This window comes from Acanthaster planci, linkage group LG18, assembly GCF_054643075.1.
Source record: "Acanthaster planci isolate LZ-2023a linkage group LG18, COTS_SCS, whole genome shotgun sequence".
Taxonomy (NCBI): Eukaryota; Metazoa; Echinodermata; class Asteroidea; order Valvatida; family Acanthasteridae; genus Acanthaster; species Acanthaster planci.
Genome location: NC_141794.1, coordinates 346974 through 366581, shown reverse-complemented (window position 1 = coordinate 366581; position 19608 = coordinate 346974). Strand labels below are relative to the sequence as shown.

General features: G+C 38.6%; 2 protein-coding genes across 2 annotated transcripts in view; one reads left to right on the top strand and one right to left on the bottom strand.

Annotated features, from left to right (window-relative positions):
- LOC110979053 (acetyl-coenzyme A synthetase, cytoplasmic-like) overlaps positions 1-19608 on the bottom strand; it is a 22136-nt gene extending 2528 nt beyond the window's left edge. The window contains exons 1-15 of the mRNA XM_022234539.2: positions 19224-19608; positions 15991-16082; positions 14452-14555; positions 14030-14102; positions 13046-13121; positions 4920-5031; positions 4528-4643; positions 3430-3622; positions 2249-2382; positions 1919-2051; positions 1411-1467; positions 1162-1242; positions 799-907; positions 319-518; positions 132-177 (exon numbers count right to left, since the gene is read on the bottom strand). Of these exons, the coding sequence (XP_022090231.1) occupies positions 132-177; positions 319-518; positions 799-907; positions 1162-1242; positions 1411-1467; positions 1919-2051; positions 2249-2382; positions 3430-3622; positions 4528-4643; positions 4920-5031; positions 13046-13121; positions 14030-14102; positions 14452-14555; positions 15991-16082; positions 19224-19555 (1858 nt within the window). The 5' untranslated portion in view covers positions 19556-19608. The remainder of the gene's footprint in view (positions 1-131; positions 178-318; positions 519-798; positions 908-1161; positions 1243-1410; positions 1468-1918; positions 2052-2248; positions 2383-3429; positions 3623-4527; positions 4644-4919; positions 5032-13045; positions 13122-14029; positions 14103-14451; positions 14556-15990; positions 16083-19223) is intronic.
- On the top strand, positions 6669-9101 carry LOC110979059 (beta-1 adrenergic receptor-like). The gene has a single exon (XM_087148454.1). It carries the CDS (start codon positions 7653-7655, stop codon positions 8661-8663), a length of 1011 nt encoding a protein of 336 aa, XP_087004580.1. The 5' UTR covers positions 6669-7652; the 3' UTR covers positions 8664-9101.

Below are 19608 nucleotides of genomic sequence, written 5' to 3'. Positions count from 1 at the left end.
GTTGCAGTTAGACGTCATTTGGACATTTTTTATCTTAATTGAGACTTTTTTTAGGTTAAACTCCGGCATTTAGATATAAACTTATTACTGTAAGAAACTTGGACTTCAATAATTGATCAACATCTCCTTACCTAGTTCTTTAAGTTCGTGAATAACCTGCTCCGTAAACTCAGCTCCCTGGAAGAAAAAAATCTCACAATGAATGAGTTTCATGCATTCAATTCATAAAATTTTTCCTAACATCAGCTCTTTCTCAAGAAGGAAAGGCACCACTTACTCACGTGGACTCATTACTGGCTGGTCACTCCTAATCCTTACCTCAATGAGGGTGATGAAGCAGTAACAACATTCTCCCTTAGTCTTGTGAGGGTAAGATACAACGGCTGCCTCAGCACATTTTGGATGTTCCGTCAAGGCAGCTTCAATCTCAGCTGTGCTCAGTAGATGACCAGAGACATTAAACATGTCGTCAATCCGGCCAGTGATCCAGAAGTAACCATCTTCATCCCGTCGACAGCCTGGCAAAAAAGTTACTCCAATTTGTTCAATCTTCAAATTCTAGTCTCAAGAATTTATTGCTCGAACATAACAACGATGATGACTGACTGGTTGAGAGATTAGTTTTAAGATCAACATGTTGATTATAAAATAATTTATTTATCAGCCAAGCACAGGCCAAACAACCTATTCTGCAATGAATTTTCCTCAGTGGTAGGAGAGAGGCTTCTTAAGACTTGCAGTTGAGGAATAACATCCTCAAACAAAGCTGCATTGTTGAATAAAACGCTAGAATCTTACCATCTCCAGTCTTGTAGTAGCCAGGGAATTGTCTGAAATATGTCCTCTCATATCTCTCATGGTCCCCGTACACTGTCCTCATTACACCTGGCCAAGGCTTCTTGAAGACCTATCAAAATTAAGGGGGAAAAAAACAAATTGGCAGAAATCCAAAAATTACAAATTTGCTTGGCACATTTCTAGATGCAAGGATTACCTCCTTGGTAACCTCGTAAATTTATGATATATTTCAGTTAAACATACCTGGCATTACTGTCCTTGTTAACTATTGTTGAAATCACACATCAAGAATTTGACATCATTCTTTAGAGTCCAATGGCAACAGAATTTCTACCACTTGGATCTTTTGAACAATTTACTTACCAGGTATCCTTCACAAACTCCTTCGAGTTCTTTACCCTCCTCATCAACGACTGCCGGATCAATGCCAAAGAACGGGAAAGACTATCAGCAAGAAGATGAAAACAACCAATGATCTCAAAACAATGTGTAGGACAAGAAATACTGGTACATGAAAGAAACGTTTCATTCAAGTAATCAGCTCAAAATTGTCTGATTTCTTTCACTAAAGTGAATTCTTGGAGTAGGTAGTAAATTATTAAGTTAACTTACAGCAGCTCCTGGCTTCATCGGGGTGCAACCTGGGAGAGGTGTGACGGTGTGTCCACCCTGAACAGACACACACACAAAATGGGGTCAAGAAAATAATACAATCAGTTTTTAAAGCCAAGCATTTTTCTCCCAAGAGTCAACAATAGTAAAGGCAACACAGTCTGCTGAGAAGTAAAACTACAACATAATCATGGCAACATTTAAGAGCACTGAAAGTAGGAGTTCAATACTGAGTCAATAGCAGAGACATTTTAGCCATCACAGACCTCAAGCTCAGAGCCTCAAGCTGGACCAAGAGAGAGTGCAATTGTCCAAGCAAAGGAGGTACCATTGGTCAGAACTTTACTTAGTTAGTTCATAAACAACTACAAAATCCATGTGTTACAGTCGCATCACTACCAACAAAATAAACACTCCCAACCAAAATGGCTCTTTTCAACTGATGAGGGGGGTGCTTCTGATTGAAGCCGATAGTGTGCCTAAAAGTCCCTTGTATTCGGTTTCTCACCGTTTCTGTCTGCCAGAATGTGTCACTGATGGCACATCGACCGTCACCGATGACATGATAATAGAACAACCAAGCTTCTGGGTTCATAGGCTCCCCTACGCTGCCAAGAACCCTCAGAGACTTACGGCTGTACCTACAAGGAACAGTAATTCCAAAACTTGACTTTTTATATGCAATTTGTTAACTTTTGCCATAGCCTATCCAAAACTCTAATTTCCGAACGTGTCAAAAATTAGATTCTGTCATCAAAAACACATTAAAAAAAAAAGGTTACAGATATTTTTACAAAAAGTAAAGTACTAATCAACTAATTCAAGTCAAATGACTTACTTCTTCACTGGTTCCTTGCCATACTTCATTAGACTGCGTACCAGTGTGGGCGCCGTGTAAAACAAATTGACTTTGTACTTATCTGTTATCTGCCAACATCGTCCAGCGTCTGGGTAGGTAGGGATACCTTCAAACTATACAAACGACAAAGACATAACATACCTTGTTTGTTTGCAAGTACAGGTATTTAAGATCACAACCAATATTATAGAACACTGAACATAAGGCTCAGGTAAGAAGACAGTTTGTTAACCAATTACGAATTTAGAGACAGGTATTGCAGGTCAAGTGAAGCAGAAAGATCCTTCAAATGGGTTATCATCACAGACATATAAACACATAGACCACAAACGTGATTTTGAAAAGCGATGGATAGCAGCGCGTTCAGTGCGAGTTGCGCGTGACACACACTGGTAATGCATGTATTTATGTACATGTGCTCTCAAAGTACGTTCCCTTTTTTACTCTTCGGTACTGCTACATGTATCTCTTCTCTTCAAATGTTGCAACCGCATTGTTTCAAATCTGCATGGGCCAGATTAAGTAAATAGAGGATTTTTTTCACAGTCGAAATATGGCTTTATCATAGAATTTTATGGCTTGAATTCTTCAACTGTGTGTAAATTCCCTACACTGAGGGGTGAATTTGCCCACGCTTTTGAATGGTCGCTGTTGTGTTGAAAACAAGCTGTCTGTCTATGGGTTTACGCATCTGTGGTTATTACTAATTGGTGACAGCGCCCTCTCTTGTCAAGCATGAAATCTACATGTATTGTAATGCCAGTGTAGCAATACATAACTCCAGGTAAAGTGAGAGATTACCAACATAAAATGCCTTTGTAGCAGCAACATCACCAACTTCCAACATTCTGAAATAATGGGTGCGTTGGATTAACTTCCCTGAATACACTGAGATTACACACAATGGAAGCCTTGAAATGAGGCTAATTGAATGCTACGGTGTAGTAGCCTAGGCATTCTGGGAATAAGTTTGCTACCATGTTTACTCAAAGTACAGTCTGTCGATGTCTGTGACGTCAATACACGTGGCCAGCCACCAGAGACCCACTCACCACCTGGGGTGGTGGTGGCTGACACCAGGGCAGGCACAAAGATCACGTGATGGCTAAACGAACACACCCAAAGTTATTTATCTTTGATGTCATTCAGTCCATGCTTACCATGACGCTTGTTGCTCCATTGGCCATAGGTCCATACACGACATACGAATGCCCTGTAATCCATCCAATATCAGCTGTACACCAGTAAATGTCGCCCTCGTGGTAATCGAACACATACTTGAAGGTGGTAGCCGCGTACAACATGTACCCCGCTTGCGTGTGGAGGACACCTTTTGGTTTGCCAGTCGAGCCACTAAAAAGTTAATAAACCATGACAACAAGTGTATTGATAATAATTAATTGATCAGCTCTGAGATCAAGGGGTCAACTATCAACGTTATGGAGGACCCAAGCAGGCAGTAAAAAGTGAGACTGTAGCAGGACATTATGCCATAACTCTAGCACTATTTTGCAGAGTGGTGGTCAAGTCTGTCCCAGTCCCTGAAAGTCCACAACAAAGTCATCCAGTCTTAAGCCAAGTCTCAAGCTCTTCAAAAAGCATTCCTTTGCCACTGTTCACCCTGTTAATTACCCAGTGGGATAGGTCTTGTGAAAGGACTTGAGACTGGTTTTGTGACGGACTAGAATATAACACTATTATTGCAAGGTATGAACGTACTAATGATTGGCCATGCATTGAGATTGCTGTTAACCCCAATGATTTTACGTCATTTTTTTCCTCGGGAGTTTAAACAATAAACATGCTTTTCCTGTGCTTACTTTTCAACAGTCTTGATGGAATAGATGAAGGCTCTGTTGGCATGAAGCTATCAGTATTGATCTAATGCACATGCACATGTAGGTCATCAAAGACCTCTACGTCGCTAGATTTTCCTTGCTCTCATGCCCTTCAATACCAATTTTCATTTGAAAGTCATCTGCTAAGGCAATTTAAGATGTGGGTCATTCCATGAGGTTGGGGCACAAATTGTGACGGTGTCCGTTGTTACGTGGGTTCTGTAAAAATGAACATCTTTTTCCCTGCATGCGGATTCCAAATTATACATCTTAGAAGGCTGAATACAGAGGTGTGTGTTACTTTTAGAGAGTGCATGACTTACTTTACAGGTCATGACAGGTGGTAAAAGTTACCCATGTAACAAGGACACTGTCACAAATAGTGCCCCCACCTCATGGAATGACCCATATGTGTTGTACCTTGTGTAGAGCATGAACAGAGGTTCCTCCACCTCCAACCACACTGGATCGCATTCATCACTAACTCCTGTCATGATATCATGCCACCAGTGGTCACGACCTTCCACAAAGTTAGTCTGTCCATGAACAAGGTCAAAAACAGTCACCAGTGATTGATGATGTCAAGATGGTGAATCAGTTACCTGCTATGAAGCTTTCTGGTTTTGGAATTAGTCGGGTGACCATGGGTAAGCTCAGTAGACTTGCCTTCAAGTTTAACCTTTGAGAACTTTTTACTCAAGATCTTACTAAGACCTGATAATAAAGTAGTTGACAACACTACATCAATTTGTTTTAGTGTAGGGGGAGGGGTAAAATGTACAGCGTAAGATTCTGTGTTCAAACTAGCTTACTTTTAAACTCATGCACGGTCTCTTAACTCCTTGATCACTGCTAGGTATCTCTCTAGTTGGTGTATTTGGACCAAGATGACGTACAAGGACAACAGTCTTCACGACAAAGCTCCTGATATTGATCAAAAATAAATCAAACACAACAACTTACTCAAATGCTTAGTAGAATAAATTTCATAATGGAGAACACATTAAATCCTACAAGTTTAAACACAAAATCATGTTTTGAAATCACACTTGACTATCACACAATGAATACATACATCGCTAAGTGATTCATTAAGAAGCCATATTCAATGTTTCACACTATGAGACCACTTAATTTTGCAGGACACCCCTTTTATCTTCATCAAATATGGTTACTATGGCACCAACATGGTTACCAATGTCAGTTGCTATGGTTACTACATACAGCTACCACTTAACATTGTAAATGTTGTTTACATACCAGTAATCTGTAAGTTGGTAAATGTTAACAAGGATGTGGTTGGTTGAAACCATTTTCATTGTAACACTACACAACTGTCATATCAGTCATTCTCCATAATTTGGAGCAACAAATTGTGGTCGACCGTATCAAATGATGCACTAAGTAAAACCTGTTTGTTACCCATATTTTGAAACACATCAGTAGTAATTCTACAAAGCATGGTTTTTTATGCTGTGAAACTGCCTATACGCTGATTGAGTTGCCGGGAAAAGATTGTTCTTGTGCATATGAACAGTGATTTGATCTGCAGCTATACGTTCCACTAATTTTGAAACGAAGCACAAATTACTGATTGGTCTGAAATTTGACAAGTCGGCACCAGCTCCACATTCTTAATCAAAGGAACAACCACGACATTTTTCCATTCAGCAGTAAATACACCATTTCTGAAGGAACAATGAGCCATAGATGTAATGATAGGAAGTAAAACATCTATACATTCCTTAAACAACCACATTGGAATGGGATCACTAATATAATGTTTAGAAGGAGCTTTCAGAATAAAACACTTGACCAAATTCGCAATAACAGGTGCCGAACAGTTGCATTTTCCACCAGCCCCATTCATTTTGCATAAAACGTCATCAACAGGAACCTGACTCTCCAAATCATCCCGATTAAATTTTAATGATTTTATCAATGAAATGACAATTAAAGTCATAAGCCAGGTCACCTTCAAAGGAACAAGTCAAAATTCATCGCTACTACTTGGCTTCAGCAGAAAATAAACAATGCCATGTAACTCTGTAGGAGTTAATGTATAAATCAAAGGACAGCAATTGCAGAAAAAGACGGTGTAAATGAAAACAGTGGAGTGGGGGGGGGACATTTTGATAAGGTGGGGAAATGGCAACCTATACCTCTCCTCCGAGTATATGGAATATGAAAAAAGGTCAGCATTTCAACAGATCCTCTAAAAAACATGATTTGCAAAAGAATTTAAGGGCTAGGGTGAACTCAACTGAAGTTTGTAGAATGATAACATAATCTGAGACAATTTCTAAAATGTCCAATTGCTTTCCCAGACAATGTTTCCCATTTTAGTTTAAATGTCATTTTTGTAGAACAAAAATATATACGTGAACGACGCATAATATAATCTCAAAGCAGACATTTAGGTCCTCTTGGCTAACAAGACCTACAACAATGCTTCCGTACTGCATGATACATTGTTAAAGTGTTACCATAGTTACGAAGCATGATCTAGTAAACCTCTGTAGCGAATTATTTAGCGTCAGTGGTCGTTAGAGGAACGCTTTGGCAATTACAGTCTGCTAGCTGGACCCATTATAAATTAACATGATAGCTGGTGTACGGTAATTGCCTGGGCTTCATACCAACAGCCAAAAAGAACTGAGGCATGCAGTGGACAATGGTACTTGGATGCGAAATACAGTTTTCAGAGGTTGGCAGCGCGCGATATTGCAGTATATTATGTGTCACTTTCTTTCAAAGCAAGACCAATGGCTGCACAAGATGGCATTCAGTGAAAACTAGCTGCTTTGATCCATCATCACCATGTGGTCCTGCTGCTCATTAAAAGCAAATAGCACTTAAAGTCAACCAACAGGAAAACACAGCTGGAAATTAGCTGGACAAAGTGGAGGAATTTCACATGAAGAGAACGGTCACGGGACAGTTTACAATATTTTGCACAGGGATGTCATTGCGGTGTGTAACAAAGTGATGACGACGTTGATGACACAGACAAGATTAATGCAGACCTTCAGCCAACTGAACATCAGACAGATGAAACTGGTACGGGAGAGATTTAATGGAAATTTGGATAAAGCCTGAAAGAGTGAAAAGGAACGGCTCCATCCAGGAAATGACTTAAAAGAAATAAACCAAGAAGCAACTGTAACTAAGGAACTTCAATGTACCTTGATTTACGAGTTTTGCAACTCCAGGCATTAACAGATGAATTAAGTTGTCAGGCCAAATACATGTATGATATACCAGTGCTTATGTAACTGATTCTGTTGAAAAATTATACCAGCTGCAACATCAAGATCTGGAAGTAAAAAGACTATTTTTGCTGGAACATCAGGAGTTGCATCATCCTTGCTAATAACTTTTCGAAACTGGCCACTACAATTACAGGATCTTTGTAAAAGAGGAAAACCTTTTACCAACTGAAGACTTAAAACCCTGCTTTCTTCTACACGTAAAAGAGTGTTTGTGATAACACGGACATAACACTTTGAAGGAAATCTGCCAGAGACTGCGATACGAGACTCATCATGGGGAACAACACAGATGAAGAACCGCTCTCGCCATTTTTGATTGCTCTACGGACATGTTTCGTTGCAATCGTTGTTATCATGATCATAGCAGGCAATGCACTGTCCATTGCTGTGACACGCAGCATGCCAACACTTGCTGACAGCACCAAACTTTTGATGGTATCGCTAGCAGCGTATGACATGTTGACTGGTGTTATTTCCATCCCAAATGTCATTGCATCGGCATTCAATACTTGGCCATTTGGGAAGCTGTACTGTTCCATCAATGGCACAGTAGATGCAACTTGTTGTTGTATGTCTATCACGCTTATAGTACTAATGAATGCTGAGAGATACATAGCTGTCACAATGCCTTTCCGATTTTCGACCCTCTGCTCCAAACAACGAGTAATCACCGTTGTTCTCACGGCATCCATTGTATCTCTGGCCCTTCAAATCTGTCTGACTTATTTCAAAGAAATCAAGATTCAATTTGAGGCAGTGCTAGTTTGTGATGTTGGATTTAACGGCACCATCTATGAGATCAGTGTCTTGTTCTTTCTAGTTATAATACCCTTGGTTGTCCTGACATATATCTACCTGAAGCTGATCAAACTCAGTCAGAATCATGTTGTGATGTTGAACAAATCTAAGAATGCAGAGAATGAGAATAGTTTCCTTGAGAACAAAGCCCTCCGTGCGTTTTTGGTTGTGACTATTCTTTTTGCCATCTGCTGGACACCACTGCGTGTAGTACGTATCATCGCAGCCATAACCGGCGAAACACAACCCACCTGGCTAACATTTACAGCCAAGGGGTTTGCTGTCTGTAATAGCTTCTTCAACGTGTTCATCTACTGTTTCTTCAATCGGTCCTTTCGGCAAGCCACTACACGACTGATGGCACGTTATTTCTTGTGCCCTAAAGCCTCTGTAGCTCCAGTGACCCCACTAACAATCAGAGATGAGACAATGAAACCAATTGTGCGTCGTAAAGGAAAGCCAACACTCATTTCTGTGCAGCTCTGACTAAACAAATTAAGCATCACACAAGGAAAAACTCAAAGCAAAGTACGATCAATTCCAAACAAGCTTTGCTATGAACGCTGCAAATAAAAACAAGTGACCAATGGCCGTATGTCTGGACAGAGTTTTGAAGTATATGGAAATGGGATATTTAAGATAGAACCTACCAAATCAAAGCTAGATTTTGAGATCCAACTAGTAATACGTGGACTTCACTTCAAATCTGGTCTGAAATGACTATGTGTCAATTTGCAAAATTCGCTAAATGTATGTGTTCTTTCACATCCAAATACACAAAAAATCCAACATTTTCCAGTAAAAAAGAAAAACAAAATGGATCTTTTACCAGTCCAGATTTGTGCTTGAAGTTACATTAAATTCAGAGTGACGGAAAGTTCCTTTGTGGGAAAAAGTCTAGAAAGCTCCTTTATTTTTTGGAACAAGAACATGGATATTAAATAATGGAATGTAAAAATTACATTAAACAGATATTTGTATGTACAAAGTATATGTCATCATTATTACTGAAATAAATGTTGGCAATATTACAATGATTTTACCATTTTGAAACCTACATGTACATGTGTAAAACAGTACACTACTCAAAAATTTAAGCAATCATACTCACTGATAAATACTTTTACAAATTAGTACGTATGAGAGTCATTCAGTGTGGTTATGTTCAAGCACAAACATGCTCTTCACCGTACAAGTAAAATCAATGATGTACGCACCTGCCTGAAATTTTGAAAGACAAATGTTTGATCCTTGAATTTTTTGAGTAGTGTATTTAATTCCAAACTGTTAATGAGGTTTGCTATTAGCAAAACTGGAAATTGATCTGAAAAAAATTTAATAAAGATTTTATTTATCCCCAATGTAAAATAGTGCCTTTATACATGCATGTAGAAAGAAATAGTAAACACTTTTACACTATTGAATGGTTAGCGAGATAAAGATCAACACTTTAACACTAGAAGTTATTTATGATTGGGTTCTGAATGCCGGAAAGGACAGAATTGGCCCCAATTTCCTTTCCTTTTAAAAATAATTTAAGCCTTCAAAAACGGTGGTTATTAGTCTAGGAATTACAAAGGAACATGCTACATATATCCTGAGAGTGGTCAGACTAACCATCCTCATTTGATGGATTGCTTCAACTCATTAACCCATATCAGGTGAATAACACCTGTTGGTAAGGTTAGACACAGGTACAATGTAGCAAAATCTAGCAATTACAACAAGTGCTCAACTCTGTCTGCTCAGGTCATGCATGAAAGAATGTGAAATAGGTTTGGAGACTTTGAAGTATGACTTTTAGTGAACAAAGTTAAGGAAGTGAAAGGCAGCTCCTCCAATGTAACTGTAGCAAGCAGACAAGTTCAGATTCTGATCAAAGAAGTCAGCTTTCAATAGAAACTACAATGACAGGACCTCTCGTCAAGAGGTTGAAAGTGAGCTACACGTACTGTAGCTGGATAGTTGCCAATGGCATTCTATCAAGGAACTTCTTTGTTATGCAAATGAGACAGGCTCTGCGAAGTGTAACGGGAAAGACTGAGTGTGAAAAGCATCATATACGTCTGCCTTGAGTATCGACCAACACATGCAAGCAGAAGTCCTATCAAGAGGTTAGTCAGCTTTCTTGAGGACAAATATTTCCAAGGAGAAGTCATGAAGCTTATTATTTCAACAGCAATCATGGAAGTACGCTAAGAAAAATTTTTAAAAACCTTACCAAAGACGACCACTTCTGCATTGGAAGTCTTAGAAAAAACCTGAAGACAAACCCAAGCTTGGAGGTACATTTAATGTTTCTCTCTCTGTAACTGGTGGAGGTTCAAATCAAACTACATGTACTAGAAGACAGCTCTCTATTCAGAACAAGAAACCCCGTGGAAGAGTGGCATTATACAAATATTTTTTTATAAAAACTTGCTGTTTAAAATTTAAATCAGGTTTTGATTTTCAATGATTTTTTTACTTGTATCTTTATAAAAGTGTCCACAAAAATTTTGGTTGTCAAGTTTAATGTGTATTCACACATTTAAAACGTATCTCAACCTGGACCACCTGCCATTCTGCAAATATGGACTGGTCCCTGAAGTACTTGCCTATAAGTCTTGTCCATTGTCTGGCATCCATTTTTTCCCTGACATTTCCTCTTTTCTCTCAATGTGTAGCCACATCAAATTCTTACGAATTTAATGCAAAGCCTTAAATTATTGCGTGCACTGGGTTTTTCAGCTGCATTTTCTGAAGGCTGACAAACAAATAAACTATGAGAGCCTTTGGAGATAATGAAGTTCAATCAATAAAGCTTTCTAACCACTGACATTACAACAAAAGCACCTAAAACGACAGACTTCTGCTCCAGTTCACTTCTTTAGAATGAAATTTGCAGTTGGCATTGTGGTGGAAAAATACTGCTTCCTTTTGAAGTTCTGGGTTTATTGCCAATAAAAAATATTCTAGTGATCTTTTTAATTTTGCAACTGCCCAATTCAATAAGAGAGCCTTCTTACTCATACATGTTATACATGTACAGTAAGCTTATTTTGAACCTGGAACTGTTTTGATGAATACTCTTTGAAACCAGAATCAATCATATCAGGTTACCACGGATACTTTTAATCAGCTTAATGCAATATAACTTATTTACATGTACGAATACTGCTGTCCATTCATTAGAACTGTCACCCATTACAGCTCATCCATTGTGGCCAGCAATAAATTACTGTCATTATGACAAAGAGTCTGGTTCTTTTGAATTACAACAGGAGAGTCCAGAATACCTTTAATTCTTTTTAAAAAAATCTGGACAATCATCTCATACAGTCCAGAGCATTCTGGTGATTCATTTCATGTAATTAAAAAGCAAAGTTGCAAATGTTACCGACACTTTGATATGAGTCAGAGGACTTTCTACAGATCTCAGTGAAAAAAGTAAGCCAGTCGTGTGATATTAGTGCAAGAAAGATCACACAGGTGAGAATCCTTCGACGTGGTCAAGATGAGTATATTAGGCTCATTGGTTTCAAGATTGGACAAGGAGTTTGCAGTGTACAAGTCCATGCCAACAAGTTCCTCAATCGATGACACAAGACTATCATCTCTTCTCTTACATACTTCTGTCATTGCCATGGTAACACTGATGATCATCTTAGGCAATTTTTTCCATTACTGTGATGCCAAGCATCTCTGATTACTAAGATCTTCATGATTGCTCAGGCACTAAATAACTCCATCATTGGTTTGATGAGCATTCCCAGCATTTTTCCATCTGTACTCCAGAATTAGCCTTTCAGCCATGTTGATCAACAGCAACCAGTTTGGTGCCTTGTGTTGTATGTCCATTTCTGTAATGTTTTTTCTATATTCATGGTCAGTGCTCCATAGCAGTCACCAGACCATTACAATTTCAGACCTTATTCTCATGGAACAAGCTCACTGCTGGTTTACTGCATTACTAACCTTTGGTTTGATATTCCTGATCATGCCAACAGATGGGATCTACGATTGTTTAATGGGGTGCAAAACTACAACAATCAAACTCATAACCCTAAGCACGTAGCTTGTCCTCTGACTACTAGAGAATGATAAAAGTAAACCAAGATCAGGAGACATGGAGGAAACATGCCTGAGTAACTTCAGCCTGGATTTCTAGACGGCAAAGCCTTCAAGATATTCCTGATTATTGCTCTGATGTTCACTGCTTGCTGGCCACCACTGACAATAGCCAGAACTGTCCAAGCATTCAAGACAAAGCTGATGGCTATGTGGTTAGAGTTTGTCAGCTGGCTCTCGGTTGCCAATAGCTGCTGTCACATCTTTCTCTACTTCATATTCAACCATTTATTTAAGCTGCAGCTAAGAAAATTGTTGTGAAAAGATGGGCGTGATGTTGTGTATCAGTGATGTCGGTAGCAAGTTAAGTTTCACATTGTATTTGTCTAGAATGCAATAAGACCCTGATGGAATAAAAATTTTTAAATGAACAGCCCAACCCAAATCTTGACGAATGATCTTTCCGACATACTATTACCTCTGAGAATTGTTTGGTATTCCAAACAATGAACTTTGCCGGTATATAATATATGATGTCAACTGCAGTACAACATGACAAAAAAGTTGACAGAGCCAATTTCGAATTGAAGACCTACATGTATAGAGAGTCTTCAACCAGAGTTCAATTTGCTCTTTCTCATCCAAAACAAAATAAAAATAACTGAACAAACGGCCTCAAGACATTTGGTGGGATCCTGCTACATTTTAGATTTTCCTTCATTGGTGTAATGTTTGCTGAAAACTCCATTACTTAAGTTTACATTATCCCAAATTTGAAATTTCATCCACCACTTCTAATCTAGCCAATCCCTACTTACGCTTTCTTGCATATGTCAATGGCATCATCGCTGATTTGCTTTAGGTTTACCAACTTGGTGCCTCGGAATACTCCGTCTGTCAAGAGATAGAAGGAACAGGTTCACTGCTTTGCAGAAAAAAGGCTCAACAAAGGAACTTTTTTCATGGAAAACTGTATTCATTAAGTACATATTGACCTTTTTCACCAACGCGACTGGATAGCGCTAAATGTAAACAAAACCACCATGTGTGGACCGCCTTGGCCACGGTGATCGCATATTCCTACGGGCAGCTTCAACCACGTGCAATCACACATACGAATGCTGCATACTTGACTAGTTAATATCTTGAATAGGTAGATTACCATCACAACACCATGCACTCATTACCATCACATCACATGGCAGTCCAGCATGATTGTGACATCCCAGGAAAAAGGTCTATACAGTCAAATCTTGATATAGTGGCCACCTGCGGTACCAACTGTACATGGCCATTACAGCAGGTGGTCACTACACATGCATACTTCAGCAGGTGTCCACAGAAATACCCTTTAACCCTAGTTAACAAATAATCTGGAACAAAGACTTTATGTTTACATGAATTTCTTTTAATTTCTTTTTGCTCTCAAGACACAAGAATGGCAAGAAGAAATCTACACAACTCAACATACATTTTTTAGTCAAGGGTTCACAGGTTTTACAGCAATGTAATTGTACAAAAATGATTTGATCTGGGTTGGCCACAGGCCACGTTACGCAGTGGCAGCAATAGCAAGATATGGCTATGGTACGTTTATGTGAGAATCAAACTGGACCAAGTAAAACCGGCCAGTTTAGCCAGGTGGTCACTGTAGTAAGGTGGACGTAACTGCAGGTTTGACTGTACATGCATGTCATTTGTTTGTGGATGACAGTGTTACAAAGTGAGCAAATGTCCAATGAAATTATAGAAAAAGGGGAAATTTAAGGAAACTAAAGTTTTTCTTTCTAGATTTAACTTACCAGAGGTGACCAGTACAGTGGACTGGGCGTCCATCATACGGCCAGCCAAGGAGTCTGCAGAGAAACCACCAAACTGAAAAACAAAAGACAATGAAGTCTAGTTTTGAATCAGTCCATGCTTGAGATACTGAAATCCTGAAAACCAAAATTAGAGATTGGCCTCTTTTTGGAAAGATTGAAGCAACCAACTTTGAAGGCCTTCATATGAACTTGATGTATGCATTTTTTGAATTATATCTACCATTTGAAGTTGATCCTAATTAAGAAATGAAACAAAACTCGGATTCAAATTGAAATCTATTTTACAAAAAGATACCAATACAATCTGATTTTAAGTCAGCATACATGTACATAACTGAGATAAATTATTTTTCATTTTTATCATTCTTAACTGGGCACAAATCAAACATGAAATTACCAACCACAATGGAATGCATTATTCCCAATCGGGCACAAGCCAGCATGGCCACCACAAGCTCAGCTATCATAGGCATATAGATGGCCACACAATCTCCCTTCTTCACACCTGTAATAGGAATAAACAACAGCAGATAACAAGATTTCTTTGTATTTTCAGGACTGCTACAGTTTCATGCAAAAATCTCAACCTTGTAATGATTGTACTGAACCATTTCAATTACATGTATTTCTGAACCTCTGCGAGGGCATTTAATGAAGTGTGATTGAGAAAAATAGCACAGAATGATAGAAATCTTTAACTTATCAATGTAATACATGCATCCAAGGCCATGGGTTAATTGTTTAAAATCCATTTTAAAACGGCTCAGAACATTAAATGTAGAACATCTGCACATAACTCCTTCACAATTCAAAGAACTGTCAGAGATAATGATGAAGGCTTTAATAGTTCTTTTAAAATTTAACATTGTAATGTTGGTAGCAAAATAATTTTACAAGATGCCTCACACGTTTGGTATAGCGCCCTCATGTGACCATGTGTGTTCAACCCCAATGATACAAACTATAACATGTACATGAACAATGCCTGCAACCACTTTCCGCAAGTACACAAAATGGTTCAGACTTTCCACATACATGTACCAGCATGTTATATTCAAGCTAAGAGAATTAAACACAAATTAATTCAACATTTTTCAAAATGTGAGTTTTCTGCCATTTGACTTGTTGCTTGGTACATGTACATGCATTTGATTCTCAGCATTCACAATCCACTAAAACAAAGCAATTAAATCATAAGATATGTAAACACACATATAAAAGAAACAATGGAAAATGTACATAGTTGGAAGACCTACTTCACCTGACCTACATCACAAAAAGAAATCTAGCAAAAGGTGGAAAGGACATATTCTTAAAATAGAAAAGGCATATTGAACCTTTAAGAAATATGTTATAAATAATACAGACTAGCCAAACAAAATGATACATGTACTCGTGTGGCCTGGCTTTTATCACTTATGCTTACACTTGCATGAGAACAAAGGTTACAGTTGACGTCAGATGGCTACATAATGGACTCTAAGGGACTCACTTGGTGGCTTTATAAGAGGTCATCTACAATAACTTCAATCTCGTGAAGCAAACGATAAGGGAATAATTACCAGTAGCCTGGAATTAAATACAACAGTTTCAATCCAAGCATGTACATGTACGGCAGAATACAGAGAAGTGATTGAAGCTAAGTTCTGATCATGTTTCTATCTGGGGATCTGACACATACTGCCTGTTCACTTTTAAGCATGTGCTGTTTAAACAGGTTGTAATAAAGGAAAAAATCAACTATTTCTTATTCTTTAATGGTTCCATGAACTGTGACATACATGAATCTGATATCTGAAAGACTGATTGGTGTGGCTATTACCAGACAGGTCATCAACAGAACAGCCAAGTTCCAGAATATTCAAAATTTATTTTATCATCCCTCTGCCTCTGTGAAAGTTATTCCACGCTGTAATGGGAGCGAGGAGAGGTCCACTTACCCAAACCCTTCAGAACATTGGCAAACTTGCAGACTTCCTTAAGTAGTTGTCCATAGGTGATTGTTGAGCTGTCATTTGGGTCGTTTCCTTCCCTACAAAAAAAATTAAAATTAAAAAAATGCCAAGATTTCTTGAACAAGAATGTTTTTAAGTATGATTCACAAATGCCTTAGACAGTTTAGCCATTTCTATTGGTTGAGCGCCCGTTACATGTATGTAGATTGTCACCTATACCCAGTATGCACCATGCACACCAATCTCTGCGTAAGGAGATTGTTTATGACTACTCACAACAGGAACATACACGTATATATATGTTTGAAAACAATGAATTAAAACTGTAGAATAAAATCGTTGGAAATCTATGATTTATTGAACTTGTTTTGATATTTTGACTAGTCTTAAGTAAATGTTTGTTTTAGATTGGGTCAAACATTTAAGACTGGCTCACAGGGAGAATGGACAGTGATAATGTCCCTTGCCTCTGGCTCAGGCATTATCAGCAGCCCTTCTTCCTATCTGGTCTTGATGAAAGGCTCCAGGTATTATCAGGAATTCATTCACCTGAAGCTGCGGACATATTCCCTGACTAGTGAAAGTCAATGGTACTAGTTAACACATGCCAGATACCTATGTACCAGTGCCCTATATGTACATATCCGTGATTAAACTTTTACTGTTAATTTGACACATCTGTGACACAAACAAGTTTTAAAATTTCCTTTAAAATTAGCTCTGTGCTCGTACATACTTTGTTACTGCTCAACAACATTAAATGCACAGTACAAATACATGTAAAGGGTTCCACATATCGGTAAATGTACCAGTAAAGGTCTGTCCAAGTTTTAAGATGATTTATAGTAGGTCCACCATTTCAAAATTCCTACTTTAGTACCTTACACCAAAGTGTTACGATTCAGAAAGCCAGAAATATGGAACAGGCGATGTCTAGAATATGTAGTTTCTGTAAGATGACGAAAAATATCTACATCCTTTTCTCCAGATTGCTCACATGAAATTTAATCAAACATACATATTAATAAATGAAAAAGAAATAATAGGAATGGGTTTTCAACATTTTCCAATGTCCATAGTTTCTTGCTAAATTAAGCATTCAGCCAGTCCAACATAAATTTCTGTTCCTTATTTCAATTTTGTTTTCCCTTTAGAGATTGGGTGCTTTCAACACCAGCAAAAAGCATCATCTAGCGGCACAATTGACGCCAATCCACCGATAGGATTTACTGAGCTGCGGTACGATGCAGTCAGTTACCCTGGGCTATACAAGCTATCCTATCATCCCGATTTAATCAACTGGCCCAACATCTTCACTAGAAGGGAGAAGGGCAGATTGTAAAATACAAGTGCAAATACATGTATCCACAGGTACATGTATACAGTGTTACAGTGTTTCATGGGATCATTCTGGGACATTTCAGGGATGGAAGGATTTACCAGGAAAAGCATTCCAATCCAATGATTTATAAACGTTGTTACAGTAAAAAAAAGAACAAAGGTACACTTAACCAAATTTCAATGGGCCAATTAAAATGGTATGCATGAACTACATGTACTGTAAGAAATATTCTTCACCTACATGTATTTAACATTAGAGTTTCATCAGTCCTTTATGTGAGCAATGTCAATGCATTGTTTTTATGGCTTGTGCACTACATGTGTATGTATGTACATCACATAATTGTGTATTGCACAACTCCAACCACTTTGCAGTGCGTGTATTTTTTAATGTACTTTGTGCTATGAGTAATCATTAATGCAAACGGTAGAATGGCCTGACACCCTCACAATCAATACTATTTGTATTATCTCTATTTTTAAACCAGCTAAGCTAAAGTTGGACCTGAACAAGGCACCCTGGGGTGTACAAGGAACCCCTAGGTTTCATAATAATATTTGTATTACATGGTCCATGCATGTAGAAATAAATGTACATTCCAAAAACTACAAAAAGCTCACATCCCTTTAAATGCCATTTGTCTCTATTTTTAGCCATCCCAAACCAAGGTATGGCTGTAAAACCTGCCACCCACTTTCTTTCATAGTGACTAAACTTTAAACCTGGATGAATGACCAATACAAGTAAGAATCAATGAAGAAAATGTAGCAAATGGTCCAAGGGAAATAACATGAAATTCATTCAAATTAATAAGGTTGAAAATTCCTGATGAACACTTTAATAAACTTCACAGTTATAGGTGTCCAATGTCCATCTTGTTCATGGGACAGGTCCTTTTTAAAATCTGTGTTGCTGAGTGCCGGCAAAAGCTGAAATAAAAAAATGGCAACTAGCAAGACTAGTGTGACATGGTTTACTTTGTCATGTTTGTTTTAATGTTCGCGACTGCATAGTCTGAAATAAAGGTCCTGACAACTAGCGGTATACAGTCACAGACATTAGTTATTAAATAGGCCTACAAGATTTAGGAAAGACTTCTATGCCACACACAGACATAACCTGACACCATGTGCACAAATTATCTAAGTGTGTTCTGAGTGAATACTATGTTCACTGCTAAATGTGACTTTTTAGGACATTTTAATTAATATTCAGATAGCCCCTTGGACATGGTAGGTCACTATGGGGAAGTAGACCTACCCCCAGAACTGTGCTGGTCAGACGTCTACCCCGCTCCCACGTGGTGGGAACGGGGTGGACGTCGGACCCCGCACAGCTCTGGGGGTAGCATATCTGTAATTCTTTCCCATCAATTAATATGATCAACCTGTAACAGGACATTCCATGTGATTACATGTCCTTTCACGTTCACCTTGGGTTTGACCATTGCATTATGGGAAGATTAGAGTAGCTTCAGTCCTTTTATGAGCAGGTCTTCGGTCATGCCGCATCATGTGCAATCACACTCTGTATTGTGTAAATGAACTAATCAAAATGTAGCACAGAGTCAAGAAGAATCCTCATTCCTTCCCTATCCGAACCTGGCAGTGGTATGGGTAATGGTCAATCTGACCGTTACAAACCAATCACACCAACACTGCTTCACGTTCATGCTAGCACCAACCACCAGGCTCAAATAGAAATGCCAGATGAGTAAGTTCAATGCAAGAACACAGTTGGCAAGCTGGAGATCTCGGATGATCTTACATACATGTTTTATTTATCACTTTCACTTTCAGGCAGCGTCAAATTTCGAGCTGCAATAACGTTCATTTTTTATACAAACCGCAAGTGTTCTTAAGAAGTAGGTACCTACCAATAGAATGCAATCTTGTCTCCTTTTCCAGCCTTGACATGTCTGTCCAGTACATTGTAACAAACATTAGTAGTAGCACCTTGCATCCACTTTATAAACACAGGGCCATCATTTACGTTGAAGTTGTACTCCAGAAATTTACCCTCGGTCGGCGGCCGTTCGAAGTGGAAATCCTTAGCTATATTTCCCCAGAACACCTCCGGTTCTTCGATGGACTGCTTGTGCATTGCACGGTACTGTTCCATGGAGCGGACGTGAGCCCCATTTTGGATTTCTGGGTTAGGATAGTAGAATTTTGAAGAGTTCATTGAATCGCCCTTCGGATTCGCCATTTTGATTCAGCCGGCAAAATTGTGAATAGCGCCGCGCCGCGCGCGCCAAGCAG